The following is a 14,398-nucleotide window of genomic DNA, read 5'->3' on the forward strand; positions in this document are numbered from 1 at the left end:
ATTGCCATCCTCTGAGGCTGAGAGAGTGTGACTCAAACAGTGAGTTTACATGGCTGAATGGGAATGGAAACCTTGGTCTCCAGAGTCCTAGTCCAAAACTCAAAGCACTCCCCCATGCTGGCTGTCTCCCTATGGCTGAGTGGGAAAAATATTTTCTGCAAACTAGTGGGACACAAATAGGGTGATAAAATTAAAAGATATAGCAGTGTTGGTCTGTAGAAACAGTACCTAGAGAGAACTTGTAGTACCTTTGAGACTCACTGAAAGAAAGAAGTGGGCAGCATGAGCTTTTGTAGACTTCAGTCTGCTTCCTCAGATGCATTTGGTCCAGTCTATTATGAAAACTCACGCCGCCAACTTCTTTCTTTCAGTGAGTCTCAAAGGTGCACCACGATTTCTCTCTATCAAGGATTGTTATTGTTGTGTGCCTTCAAGTCACTTCCAACCTAAGGTGAACCCATCATGGAGTTTCTTGGAAATATTTGTTCAGGGGGGGGTCACCCCAACAACCACATGCAAATGCACCTGAGGAAGTAGAATGAAGTCTAGGAAAGCTCCTGCTGCCAACTTCTTTCTTTCCCTGGTGCAACAAGATCTCTCTACATCAAGGATTCATGCAGGGGCAGCTGTATTGGCCATTTAGTAAATTCACACAATGCAGGCACCTTACTACCATCTCTAATTTTTCTCAAGTCTGCTGCTGCCAACTTCTTTCTTTCAGTGAGTCTCAATGGTGCAGCAAGATCTCTCTAAGTCTACCGGGTGGTAAAATGCATCCCAGAGGATGGGGACTGATGGCTGGAGCCCTGGCCTGGGGCTGGCCCTTCCCGGGGAGGGGGCGAGAGGCTGCCCAGGGGCTCAGCAGGAGGCGATCTAGTGGGCATGAAGCAGGCGATGGGAAGAGGAGGCGACCTAGTGCTGGCTGGCTGGGGCTTTGGGGAAGGAAGGAACCACGTGGCAGCAGCAGCAGCAGCAGTAGTGCCTCCTTGCCTGCCTAGTGCCTGCCTGCCTGCCTCCCTCCCTCTTTGCTGGGCTAGCCTTTGGAGAGCAAGGCAGCCTCTCTGGTCCACTTGCATCCTCCTCCTCCTCCTCCTCCTGGCCCCTTCCTTGGCGGATCCCAGCCCAGCATGGGCAGCCTGGCCCCCGCTTGCTGCCTCTTCTTCTTCTTCTTGGCAGGGACTCTGCTCCTCCCGCTGCCAGGTAAGGGGGCTCCAAGAGCCAGGGCAGGCACCAGGGCAAGGGCAGAGTGGCCCAGGGCTTGGAGGGCTGGACTGGGGCTCCTAGACCCTGGGGGCTGGGGGGGGGGCAGATGTCCAGAGGCTAGCCCAGGCAAGAGAGGGAGAAGGCACTGCGAAAGAGGGGACCTTCCAGGGAAATGGGAGGACAGGAGCAAAGGGAAGTGAAAAAACACTCCTAGATATAGCCATTTAGGCTTCTTAGTGATGCTCCAAATGGAGGACATTGTGGAAACTCCTCCTGGACAGAAGGTGGAAATGGAGGACGTGTCCTGGGAAAGGAGGACCCCTGGTCACCCTGCCTAGGGATGTCAATCAATGCTTCTTAGTCGGGCTGCAAATGGAGGACCTTGAAGACAAAGGGAGGACAGGACCAAAGAAAAGCTCAAAACACTCCTATAAATGTAAATTCATGCTTCTCGGTGGAGAACACTTTGGAATTCCTCCTGGACAGAAGGTGGAAAAGGAGGACGTGTCCTGAAAAAGGAGGACCTTTAGTCACCCTGCCTAGAAATGTAAATTCATACTTCTTAGACTCCAAATGGAGGACATTGAAGACAAAGGGAGGACAGGACCAAAGAAAAGTGAAAAACAGTCCTATAAATGTAAATTCATGCTTCTGGTCACCCTGCATAGAAATGTAAAATCCTGCTTCTTAGTCCTGCTCAAAATGGAGGATATTGTGGAATTCCTCCTGGACAGAAGATTGAAATGTAGGACATGTCCTGGAAAAGGAGGGCCTCTGGTAATCCTGTGAAGACCAGGGTTCAAAGCCCAGCTCAGCTCTGTCAACTCAGACCTTGGACAAGGTCACACTCTCTCAGCCTCAAAGGAAAGATGACCATGGCAAAGCCCTCTCCAAAGAAACCTGCCAAGAAAAACAATTATCGGTTGTTTTTTAAAGCCAGACAGGACTTGAAGGCAGGCAACAACAAAGGAGGAGCGGTTCTCTCAAGGGTCTGCAAGTAGCAGGGTGTGTCTGGCATCCACAAAACCCTTAGGACCAATTGACTTGGGTTGCATTCTACACTGTAAAAGTAACACAGTTTGACACCACTTTAAATACTGTCATTTTACAAGGTCCTTTGCCTTCCCTGCCAAAGAACACTGGTGCCTTTTACTGTTGTGTGCCTTCAAGTAATTACTGACTTATAGCATCCCTAAGCCAAACTTATCCTGGTTTTTTTTGGGGGGGGGAGGTTTTATTCAGAGGGGGTTTGCCATTGCCTTCCCCTGAGGCTGAGAGAGTGTGACTTGCCTAAGGTCTTTGCTGACAGCTGAGCCAGGTTTGTCGTGGCGTTTTCTTGCAAGATTTGTTCAGAGGAGCATGCAGAGAGATCTTGTAGCACCTTTGAGACAAACTGTAAGAAAGAAATGCATCTGAGCAAGTAGACTGAAGTCCATGAAAGCTCATGCTGCCAATTTCTTAGTCTCAAAGGTGCTACAAGATCTCGCTATGTAAGAAGGAAGCTGGTAGCATTTTTTTCTTTCAGTTAGTCTCTTAGCTACAAGATTTCTATACATACTGATTCTACAGAATAACAACGCTATATCTTTGAATTGTTCAGAGGAGGTCTGCCTTTGCCTTCCCCTGAAGTTGAGAGAGTGTAACTTGCTCAGGGTCACCCAGTGGGTTTCCATGGCTGAGATGAAGAGACGTGCCCTTGTTTTCTGCCCCACTTTACGGAGAGATCAATTTCGGCTCTCGACTGGAGGTCAAAGGGGTGGTGGTGGTTTTGAATGATGGCAGAGCATTATTTGGAGTGGTCTCTGAGGGAGACCTTGGCTGCATCCACACTACACAAATAATCCAGTTTGGCACCACTTTAATAGCTCAATAAAGGCTCAATGCTAAGGAATTCTGTGAATGGTAGTTTCTTGGGTTGTCTAGATGGCAGCTGCAGAGGGCCACTGAACTAATGCTAGTCCAAGAATTGGCATTCAGTACAAAACTAAGCTTGCACTTCTTTTGCACATAAATACCCAGCTATTTTGTCCCTTGAGCTTTCTTTCATCCGCAATGTATTGAAGGGGTGGGGCTGAGACTTGGGAGTTTATCAGACAAGGGAAATTGGAAGTATAATCCAATGGCAATCTGAACGCAATCATGGGGTTTCACGTTATTGCGTGATAGACTACCACACGCAAATTCGGTAAGACTGATGGTAAGACTAGAGCCATTCAACAGTGGAATACACTGCCTTAGAATGTGATGAAGTCTCCTCCTTTGGAGTTTTTGATGGCCATCTGTCCCAAGTGCTTTGACTGTGTATTTCTGTATGGCAGGGGGTTGAACTCTATGGTTCTCTGATTCTATAATACGCCGTTATGCAATATCGGACATTATGTATTGAATTGCTCCTCTTCATCTATAGGGAGGTAAAGGTTAAATAACCAGAGTGCCTGATAATTGCACAATAAAAAATTGATAAATTTATCAAGAAGTTGAATATATATTAGTTAAAATGGTTAAACACATTAGTGGAGGGCTTATGTTTCTTCAGCTGTACAGGTTCATCATATTACATATTTTTAAACACTGATAAATTGTTTTACAGGTAATTGGCTATACAACTGTTTCTGCTACCTGACTAAATTCAATAGCTGTTTTTTTTATAACTGTAGTCTTGACAAGTACAACTTGGCTGCTTGCCCAGTGCATGTTCACACAGAAGTTCCACTGAGCTTAGGGAGGTTTGTGTAGGAATGTCATGCAAGGGCACAGTCTTAAATGCACTTGTTGTTAACTGCCCTCAAGTTGCTCCTGACTCATAGCGACCCTGTAGATGAGACATCTCTAAGACCCCTCTATCTTCCACTCCTCTGCTTAGGTCCTATAAATTTATACCTGTGACATTGATTGAGTCTATCTATCTGGCGTCATTTTGACTTCCAGGGAGAGTTCAGGCTTGATCTGATCAAGGACCCATTTGTTTGTCTTTTTGGCTGTCCACAATTCTCAGCATTCTCCTCCAGCACCACATATCAAATGAATTTGTTTTCTTTCTGTCAGCTTTCTTCACTGTCTAACTCTTATACCATATATATGGTGACTGGGAATATAATGGCTTGGACGATTCTGACTTTAGTACCCTATTGTATATCTTTACACATTAGGATCTTGTCTAGTTCTTTCATGGCTGCTCTTTCCATTCCTAGTCTTCTTCTTGTTTCTTGACTGAAATCTCCATTCTGTTCATTGTTTGATCCAAGGTACAGGAACTCCAACTATTTCAATTCCCTCATTGATTTTATTTATGTAGGTTGAATTTATGTAGATCCTTCATAGTCATTATTTTTGTTTTCTTTATGTTCAGCATTAAGCCTGCTTTTGCACTTTCTTCTTTTACCTTCCTTAGTAGTTGTTCCAAGTCTATGATGTTTTCCAGTTGTAGTATGATGTCATCAGCATATGTTAAATTATTGATGTTCCTTTTTTGTATCTTCACTCCCCCTTCTTCTGAGTCTAAACCTACTCTTTGTATGATATTGTCTGCATACTAGTTGAACAGAGTTGACAGAAGTGGTAATAGAATGCATCCTTGCCAAAAAATATCAAAAAGAAAATGGTGGACAACAGACTGGAAATGATCAGCATACATCCCCGTTCACAAAAAAGGAGACACAAAAGACTGCATCAATTATTAGATCATAGCATTAATTTCCCACACATATGGAGATAGAAATCCCAGAGGAACTTTTCTTTACCAACTAGGAACCACTCTGTTTCTCCATATTCTATTCTAACAGTGGCCTCTTTTCCTAAATACAGATTTCTTATCAGAACTATCAAATGTAGTGGCTCTCTCATGTCTTTCATTGCATTCCATAGCTTCTTGTTAACTATGCAGTCAAAGCTTTCCTATATTATATAAAGCACATTCTGTTTTTCTTCTGGAATTCCTTGGTGCACTCCATTAAGCATTGTATGTTTACAATGTGGTCCCTAGTGCATCTTCCTTTTCTGAACCCCACTTGCAGCTCTGGGATTTCTATCTCCATATGTGTGGGAAATTAATGCTATGGTCTTATAATTGATGCAATCTTTTGTGTCTCATTTTTTGTGGGTGGGGATGTATGCTGATCATTTCCAGTCTGTTGTCCACCATTTTCTTTTTTATATTTTTGGGCATATTTTAGAATTACAGTGTGCCTGCGTTATATGTGGGTGCGCCTTATGCAGCTTCCAGCATATGCTGGAAACTGCGCCAGAAGAAATGGCACCACACGCCAGAACGTGCCGCCACGAGCACAAGTCCCATTGGCTTTAATGGGGCTTGAGCTTACATGAAATTCCCTTTTGCAGGGAAGGGGGTCTGGAACGGATCCACTCACATAAGGGAAGGGACTACTGTACTAGAGTTGATTCTGTCTCTGTGTGTGGACTCTAGCAATTTTATTGAGATATTATCTGTTCATGCTGATTTATTCTTCCCAATATCTCTTGCTGCACCTTCTACCTTGTCTCTAGGATTTGGGGTTCCTCTTTGTATGGCTTTTCATTCCATGTGTCATTCTTTTTTTCTTCTCTTGTGTGTATTGCTTCCATCATCTTTTTATTTCTTCTTGGTCTTACAATATGTTCCTCTTCTGGTTATAGAGCATCCCCACCCTTGGTTTGAATTTTCCTTTGAGTTCCTGGATCTTGAGGAAAAGGTCTCTCATTCCTCCCTTCTTGGTGTTGTCTTTTATTTTTCTGCACTGGTTATTATGGTAGTTTTTATAAAAATATATTTGCACACTAGTTGTTAGACAGTTGCATTAATGGGTCAGCTGTGTCGTTGTGCAGTGAGTATCGCCTGAGCCACTTCTTTGCCAGTGAAATAGCGGTTTAAAAGCAACATGTATTAATGCCTTGTCTGTGTTACTCAGAAAATGCTGTTTGATTTGGGAGAGGGCTAAAAGGTAATCAATGCTTAATATATGGAGGTTATGTTCATCTTTGAGAAATGACATGTGCAATCTCTATTATTTCCCCTGTAACATGCATCCAAACTATGTTTGCTGCTTTTAAAGAGCTGCAGGCTTCACTTAAATTCCATCTGAAGTTATTGGGTGACCTTTGAAAGCCAATCTCAGTTTTTCAAGTTCAAATTAGCAACTTGTTGATCTTTATAAGTAGGTGTTGTTTTCAGTGGTAGACTGGAAAAGAACAACTGCATTCACAATTCAAAATAAGAAGACTTTCTAACACAGGAGAGATTTAATGCTGTGGGGTTTCCAGCATTGGAGAAGATGTATGTGTGGCCCCTCAGAGAGAATGACACAAATATGACAACTTCATATTAACAATCTTTGTAATCCTTTCAACAAACTTGCAAGCTAGATCAGTAGAACTATCCCCATCCAGCTAAATTGGTCCCTTTAGTTCCTTCTCACATTTGGAAAAGAGAATATGGCACTTTCTATGCTATCATTTATAGACAGTGGTTGCAGTGCTTCAAACACATCTATAATGCAGAAATATGTATTCTTATAAATATTCATTAACATCAGAAAACTCTTAACATCAAAGTTTATGTTAGTTCCAAAAGAAGCTCTAGTTCAGTGGCATTTCCTTTTCCAAGGTTTGAAGATGGCACTAATCACAAGGAAATGCACAAAAATAATCTAGAAAGTTGTTGGGTTTAAAGACGGCTGGTCATTTTTCTGTTGGACTGTATGAACTATGAATAACTTATATTGGAATGTGAGGTCAGGTGAGGTGCCAGCCATTTGTGTAGGTGTAGCTATTTGTGTATGTTTGACAGTCTTTGAGAGCCTGTTGTTGTCCCTGCTGACAAAACTGCACAATGTTTTGCTCACCTTAGTGGATTTGGCAGTGATAAGGACAAAATTATAAGTTTCCTTCTTGTGCTAATACCAGCACAGGAAAATAGCCATACATTTTGTACTCTTTGAAGACCTTCCTAGCTATCCGCCATTGGCTAGGATGATGATGAGGATATCTTTTCCTGGAAAGCATGGAAGAGATGCTCCTGATGACCTCTAAAATATGAATAAGGATAATGAAGGGAATAATCCAACCTATTTGTCTTTGAAAAGATGTCTGGGAAGATGATGCTTACTTATGTTAACTGCTTATAAATCCAGTTGTAGATTCACCAAAGAAAACTTCCCATATGGAATTGCTCAATGTCAGCTGTACCAAGATCTCTAACCTATCTATCAGCTCATTCTTGATTAGCCAAGCAGGTACTTGTCTTGAATTTCAACAGTATAGGTAGTTTTTTCCAGTTGACAGCAGAAACCCATTTCCTTCAGTGGCTCTTAAAAATATAAAACTTCAGATTATTTTTGGTTTTTCCTCCCTAAGGCCTCTGGCTATGTCTGGGGGAGTGGTAGTAGGTATTTGCTTGTCTTCCCTACATACACGTCTTCAACGGAGCCCTGATTTTCAGAGGGGGATAAAGCTTAGATTGTCAGAGTTCCAAGCTATGCTCTGTTACTTTGAGGCTGTAGATACACTGGGAGCAGTGTGTAACACAGTTGTTAATGTGAGTAGTGTGTTTTCCCTTAAACATGTCTTGCCAGCTCTGGAAATTAAATGGAGCTTGTTCATTCCAAGAGGCCTCGTGCAGAGCACCGACTACAAACAAATAATCTTGCTAACTGTTTTGACATGTGAACAGAACTCCATTCTATGTGGAAACTTCAGTCATAGAGCAGGAACCATGCAAATGCCAGGGGAACTAAAGTAAATGGATGATGTTCAACGCTTCTGGTGAAAGTATCTGGTATAGACTTGTGGTCTGTAGTCCCAAAATGTTTGGGACACTGAGACATTATTACATAATAGACCAATTTCTTTTTGTTAAACAGAACGAGGTATGTCATAGTTAGGTATATCAAAAGGATAGCTGTGGCCCAGGTATTTTGGCCTCAAAGCCTCTGGAGCAAGCATTATTTCAGCATAGTGACTTATTGATATTTTGGTTTTACTGTATTTCATTTGTATGCTGCTCTTCCAAATTTGCTCAAGGCTATTAACAATTAAAATATATAATCAATAAATAAAACAGTAAATCATAGTGATATAGCAGAAGCAGGGTTTTCAGAGCTAAAGTACGAGGACTTTTCCCCCTACTAGCAAGGGGAATTTTTTCTGATGTATACACACCCAAACACACTAATCTCTCTAATCCTAATGAGTGTAGCTGTAGCAGCAGTAGGCAGTGGAGAAGAAGCAACTGTATTTTCAAGCAACAATATATTGTTATCCCAGTTGTAATGCAATGTATTTTAGGGAGGCTTCATCTTGAACAGGGAATAACCAACATTTGCTCTTCACAATTTGCCACTATGTATGTGACTGATAGAAGAAGCTAGTGCTGTCAAATCAATAGCATAGAAACATCTTCCTAACAAACTTATTTCTACATTGTTTTACTGCTAACCAAAGACAATGACAGAAAGGTATGACTTGCACAATTTATCTTTGCATGAATGAGACCAGAACTTAGAAAACTGTTTTCTGCTGCTTAAATCTAATTGCTAAACTTTGTGGAATCAATGGAGATTTATATAGGTGTCAGGATATCATTCAGCAGTTGATTCAGTGGGTTTACTCTAGTTGGCCCAAGTAATTGGATTTAAGCCATTGTTGCACTGAAACTCTTAGAATGTTCAGCCAGCATGTTTGTGAAAAAGATGCACAAATGAACCTCAGGGGATGATTGTTCTACAGAAGTGATCATACCACCTTCAACTTTATCCTACTGTAAAAAAAGGAACATAGAATTCATGGGGTGTGGGCCTGAGAGATGTTGGTTTGCTTAAACCACCTTGTAGATTAGGAGGTTAGGTAAAAAATGAACCAAGGCCATCCTGGTTCTCAGAAGGTGCTTCCAAAGTAGGTTTTTGTTGTGCCACCACATTGCTTCCTTTGGGGAATTTTGCAAGACAAGAGTTTAGACATGATCATTGCACTTGGTCCAGTGCTTTCCTACTGTTTCATTGATCTTTTTCTTTTCTTGACAAAACCACAAAAATACATTGAGAAGGGAAAGGTGGTATAGCTCCATAATACCTTTTTTATGGTACCTCTGGAATCATCCTCAGTCAGTAAATGGTATAAATGCTCCATGGTTGATTTATGGGCAGTACTAGTAGGGCTTAAAGTAGCTTTTCCTAACTTGGTGTTCTCTGCATTTGCTACTTGGAGAGGATGGGAGAGCACATGGGGAGAGCATTGGGAAAAGAGGCTTTGGGAAAAGATGGCTTAGAGAGGGCTGGGATGAGAGCTGCCCTGGATATCTATATTACAGGTCAGATATGAGAATTGTGGTAAGAGGTGGTGAGTTGTCAGACCGAGTTCACCTCTGTGGGGTAAAGAACAAAGGGGTCATCGGTTTCACAAAACACTTTTAGCCCAATGTTCTACTTTTGGCCCTTTGTGTCAAATGTGTGCCTGGAAAATGCAATTCTAAATCAGTTTCATTGAATTCAGTGGGGCATACTCTCAGGCAGGTACAGGACTGCAGCCTAAATAGCACTAAAGGCCATTCAGTTTCTATTGTTGTAAACAAAATATTTGTGGGATATCCTTAATGGTGTAGTGGTAGTGGGACTAACTCTGTTTAAAGAATCATTGAAATAGCTGGTTTTCTTTGTGAGAATGTGAGACAGCTACTGGCAATATTGTTATGGACTGCTGTTTGCAAGATTTAAGTATTTTGTATCCTGGTCACACATCTGTTCTCAGAATTTAGGTGTCCTTTACTTTTCTGGCAGTAAATGAATTGGATCCATGCACTCTGAATTTTGATGTCAACGCATGCAATGAGATGAATGAAATTATTCAGGACTCTGAAACAGCCTGGCAAGCCACCATCAACCCCCCCCATGACGAATACAAAACTCTGTCATTAGATGTTCCTACACAGGAAAAAAAAAATTATTGAGATCTCATTGCAAGACATTTCTTTTTTCTCTTCTTCTTTCTTTCCCTTCTTCTTTCTCTTTCTCACACATTCTCAAATATTACATATTGATTATTATTTGTCTGCACTGCCTACCTTAGAAGAGCGGGATACAAATATAATAGCCACTACCACATACAAAATGTTACTGATTAAAGGACTAAATTGTAACACAGGCCAAACCTTACCTTGGTCATAGCCATGCTAAATAACATTATACATTATATAATGTATTACAGTCTCAAAATCACCATCTGCTCAATGCCCATATTGGTTTACCTTGCAGTGCTATTGTAACAACTTTATTTGTCTTACTTTAATTTATTACTTTGATATGCCATGTTTCCTCAAAAGACCTCCAAAGGGGTTATTTGGGTCTCCCCCGCTTTCTCTTCAGCACAAAGCTCCAATGTAAGTTAGAATCAAAGATACTAAATGGCCCAGACATCACTATGATGAAGCATGTGGACAGTGCTATATAAATCCTAGGTATTAAAGTGTTTCATTGGGTAATCTTTGGGACACTGAAGTAAGCAAAGTGCTTTTCTAACATAATATGTGTCTCATAATTTCTTCCTTCCTTAGCACTCTCCAAGAAAAGGCAATGAAAGCTGACTCACTGTAAGCTGTCTAAGTGCCACCTACAGAGACATTTAAGTCTTCTTGAGTTTCCAATAGGGCTTTTCTGAAATTTTAATGACATAATCAAGTAAAACTCATATAATATGAGATGGAACCCTGATGGTGCAGTGGTTAAATGTCAGTACTGCAGCAAGTATTGCAGCCACAAGGTTGTGAGTTCTATCCCAGGGCTCCAGGGTTGACTCAGCTTTGCATCCTTCCATAGGTCGCTAAAATGAGTACCCAGCTGTTGTAAACCACTTACAATTAGTTTACACGTAAACCACTTAGAGACTACTTAGTTCTGTATGAAGCGGTAAAGAAATGTAAATGCTATTGCTATTACTATATAATGATATGTGCTTTAAAATAGATTTAGTTTCAGCTAAATTGATTAAAATTGCATATGTGGTCCAACTGTAAGGCTCTTGTTCATGTACCATGTCTGTACATTTCCATGGAAATAAACCCTACTGAAATCAAGGGGACTTATATAATGATAATGGTTGCACAAAGCCTCATTCTCCAGGAACATATACACAGAACGCATGAGATCTGCATCAGTTGCACTGATGCACATATGCCAATAGCAGCTGTCAAGATGCCCCAGATTCTGTCACATTATTGCCTGATACTACCAGGGGCATGATGGCTCATTCAATGTTCTTCTTTAGCTTTACTCTCATTTTGGACATTATGCGTCCATGATCACAGTCTGCTCTTGGTCTTGTTTTTGTAGAGAAAATTGAGCTTCTCTGTCTTCTGCTTCTGATTTGTAGTCTTGATTTCTTTGGTTTCTCTATTGGCCATTAGATGATGTCCTTATTTGCAATCACCTCTTCAGTTGCTTGAAGAATATGTTTTTGATGAACAAACTGTGGGCCTCGCAAAATTCAGCTGGTCACTCTCCTGCTTCATTTCTTGAGCCTAGGCCTACAGTATTTGGTTCTGCTCTGTTTCCTACTTTGGCATTCTAATCACCTATGATCAACAAGAATTCCTGTTCTGATATGTGAGCAATTGCCTCCTGGACTCCAGCATAGAATCTTTCAATTTCTTCTTTTTCTCTCTCTGTAGTTGGAGAATAAACTTGGATTATGGTTAAATTGATGGGTTTTCCCTGAAATCTTACTGATATAATTTGGTCAGACTTTGTATTATATCCTTTGACTGCAACAAAGTGATGCTCAAAATTCTACTACAAAGACCTCTACTATATACCAAGTGAAAAATGCCAGATGTCCAAGCTGGGTTTAGAAAAGGAAAATGTACTAGGGATTATATTGCAAACATATGTTGGATAATAGAGCACATCAAATGATTTCAGAAGAAAATCTGCCTATGCTTTATAGATTATAGCAAAGCCTTTGATTGTGTAGATCATTAAAAACTATGGATCGGTCTTAATTAAATGGATGTGCCAGAACATATGATTGTCCTGATGTGTAACCTGTACTTAGGACAAGAGGCTAGAACAGAATACAGAAACGGAATGATTTCCAATTGGCAAGGAGTCAAGCAAGGCCGCATTTTATCACCCTATCGGCTTAACTTGTACTTTGAATATATACATAAAGCATGATTAGACTCAAACGAAGGCATGAAAGGAGGGAGAACATCAAGAATTCAAAATATATAGATGACAGTATAACTACTAGCAGAATATAAGAAAAACTTGGAATTATTATTGAAGAAATTCAAGGAAGAAAATGCAAAGGGAGGTTAATAGCTGAACATTAAGAAAACAACAAGAATGAGCACAGATTATTTACATGATTTTAAAGGAGATGATGAAGACATTGAAATAGTTCAGGATTTTCCATAACTTGGCTCAGTCATTAATCAGAATGGAGACTTTAGGCAAAATAATCAGAAGAAGACTAGAACTTGGAAAGGTAACTATGAAGGAACTAGACAAGATCCTGAAGTGTAAAGATAAATCAATTAATACTAAAGTTAGGATTGTCCATGCCATCATATTTCCCATTTCTGCGCATGGTTGCAAAAGCTGGACAGTGAGAAAGCTGGTAGGAAGAAAATCAGCTCATTTGAAATGTGCTGGAGAAGAATTCTATGGATATCTTGAGCTGCTTAGAAGACTAATGAGTCCTAGAATAAATCAAGTCTGAACCTTCCCTAGTAGCCAAGATGACTAAACTGAGCGTGCATCAAGACTGCAGAAATACTGCCATTTGACACCACTTTAAGTGCTGCAGCTCTATCCTTTTTGTAGTTTTGCAAGCTCTTTAGACTCCTCTGCTAGAGAGTGCTGCTGCTTCACAAAACTAGAAGAATCCCAGGATTCTGTAAGTTGGAGCAGAATCCATCTTCTTATGATATGTTCAAACTACTACAGTCTCCAGGTGCACCTACACTTTCAAAATAATACTCTTTGACACCAGTGAAAGTGGTGGACATATCATGAGAAGACATAACTTTCTAGAAAAGACGATAATGCTTGAGAAGGTAGAAGGCAGCAGGAAAAGAGGAAGACTGCATTACAGATGGATAGACTCAATAAAGGAAGCCACGGCTTGACTAAGTCTGCAAGACATGAGCAGAGCTGTTGATATGGTGACTTGGAGAGCTTTTTTTAAAAAATAATAAAAAAATAATAGGGTTGCCATAAGTTGAAGTTGACTTGATGGTAGTTAACACCAAAACCCAACAGGGGCTCTAGAGCCATTCCAATTTCCATTCTGTGTAAGCAATGCTTAGCCCAAACTAGCTTTGGTCTCCAAGGAATAGAGTTTGTATATTATCTTTTAAGAAGAGTTACTTGATAAAATGCTGAAACTGTTCTTAACCAACCAGTAGTAGATTGGTACTTAGAGTATCATCTTCAGTTATGGGTAGCTTTAGCAGGTTATTGTGTGCCATTTTTTAAAAGAGTAACTTTGCATATTCTGCAAGACATTTACCCTTGCTCCACCATCCATAGCAGTCCCAAGGATGTAGCTATGGCATGTGTGTGTCACAGAATGAGTTGCTCCCCAAATAAGATTCCCCACCATGAAACTTTCAGTCTCCAAATTGCTAGCATTGCAGAGAGTGAGACGCTGAAAATCATTAATGTCTTGAATTTTCTTATTTGCTATACAGTTGGCCATCCATTTTTGCAGGGGATCCATTCCAGACCTCTCCTGTGAAAATGGAGGCTTGTTCATATTCAAGCCTCCTAGGTCTGAATGGGGCGCACGTGCCGAGCGCAAACATCATTGGAAATAGTGGAGGTTGTCCCTCCGCAGATATTCAAGGGTGCAGATCCCAGATCCGTGAGTTAATAGGGGCGACTGTATTCTTATTTTCTTGGTAATTTTGCCTGTCCCGTTTCTTTGGGTGCTAAAATTGTATTTCAGAATGCTCAATTTACTTGAAATGCTCCATCCACCACCCCACTTCTGACCAATTCTCTGTTTGATGGCTTAGAAGATCCATGGGCTGGTTCACCAGTCACGCAAGCCTTTCAAAATACAGCCGGGCCTGAGCCCATGTAATTAGCAGCTACATGAGCATCTCATTTAAAATTTTATTTGTCAGGGACTTTTAACATTTGTTATAGGTCTCCTCTCAGTCTAATCAATTCAGTTAAAAGACTAGACGCTGCAGCCCTAATTTCAG

General features: G+C 40.9%; 1 protein-coding gene across 1 annotated transcript in view; it reads left to right on the forward strand.

The window, feature by feature from the left end:
• Window positions 1-1,039: 1,039 nt before the first annotated feature.
• LOC149316201 (uncharacterized) overlaps window positions 1,040-14,398 on the forward strand; it is a 30,170-nt gene continuing 16,811 nt past the window's right edge. The window contains exon 1 of the mRNA XM_089518634.1: window positions 1,040-1,200. Within this exon, the coding sequence (XP_089374760.1) occupies window positions 1,128-1,200 (73 nt within the window). The 5' untranslated portion in view covers window positions 1,040-1,127. The remainder of the gene's footprint in view (window positions 1,201-14,398) is intronic.

Source organism: Sceloporus occidentalis, unplaced genomic scaffold (genome assembly GCF_023333645.1).
Source record: "Sceloporus occidentalis isolate IW3139 unplaced genomic scaffold, rSceOcc1.0.p SCAF_3, whole genome shotgun sequence".
NCBI lineage: Eukaryota > Metazoa > Chordata > Lepidosauria > Squamata > Phrynosomatidae > Sceloporus > Sceloporus occidentalis.